The sequence below is a fragment of the Morone saxatilis genome, unplaced genomic scaffold (genome assembly GCF_004916995.1).
Source record: "Morone saxatilis isolate NCDOM2014 unplaced genomic scaffold, NCSU_SB_2.0 Contig6, whole genome shotgun sequence".
NCBI classification, from domain to species: Eukaryota; Metazoa; Chordata; class Actinopteri; family Moronidae; genus Morone; species Morone saxatilis.
In genome coordinates, this window is record NW_023340206.1 from 6,259,441 (window position 1) to 6,259,709 (window position 269).

At 37.5% G+C, this 269-nt stretch overlaps 1 protein-coding gene across 1 annotated transcript in view; it reads left to right on the forward strand.

Annotated features, from left to right (window-relative positions):
* LOC118340191 (rho GTPase-activating protein 20-like) overlaps window positions 1–269 on the forward strand; it is a 32,718-nt gene that overhangs the window by 20,216 nt on the left and 12,233 nt on the right. The window contains 1 exon segment of the mRNA XM_035678063.1: window positions 190–231. Within this exon segment, the coding sequence (XP_035533956.1) occupies window positions 190–231 (42 nt within the window).

Here is a 269-nt window from a genome sequence, read left to right on the forward strand (position 1 = left end):
GGAAAGTAAAATCTGTTTAAATCCTGCTGGAACTTATTAAAACTTATTAATACTGATAAAACCCATTTAAAGATTAAAAAGGACCCAAACCAAACAGTTGCAGAGTGGGGTTGAGAAAAAACCCTAAATATTACTCAAACACACAGAGTGTAAAGATGTGTTTGATGTTCTTCTCCATGTTCCCCACAGCTCCGCAGAACAGAAAGAGAAATGGCTCTCGGTCCTCAAAAGGTAAACTCCTGCCTTTAGTATAATGTGTGTGTGTGTGT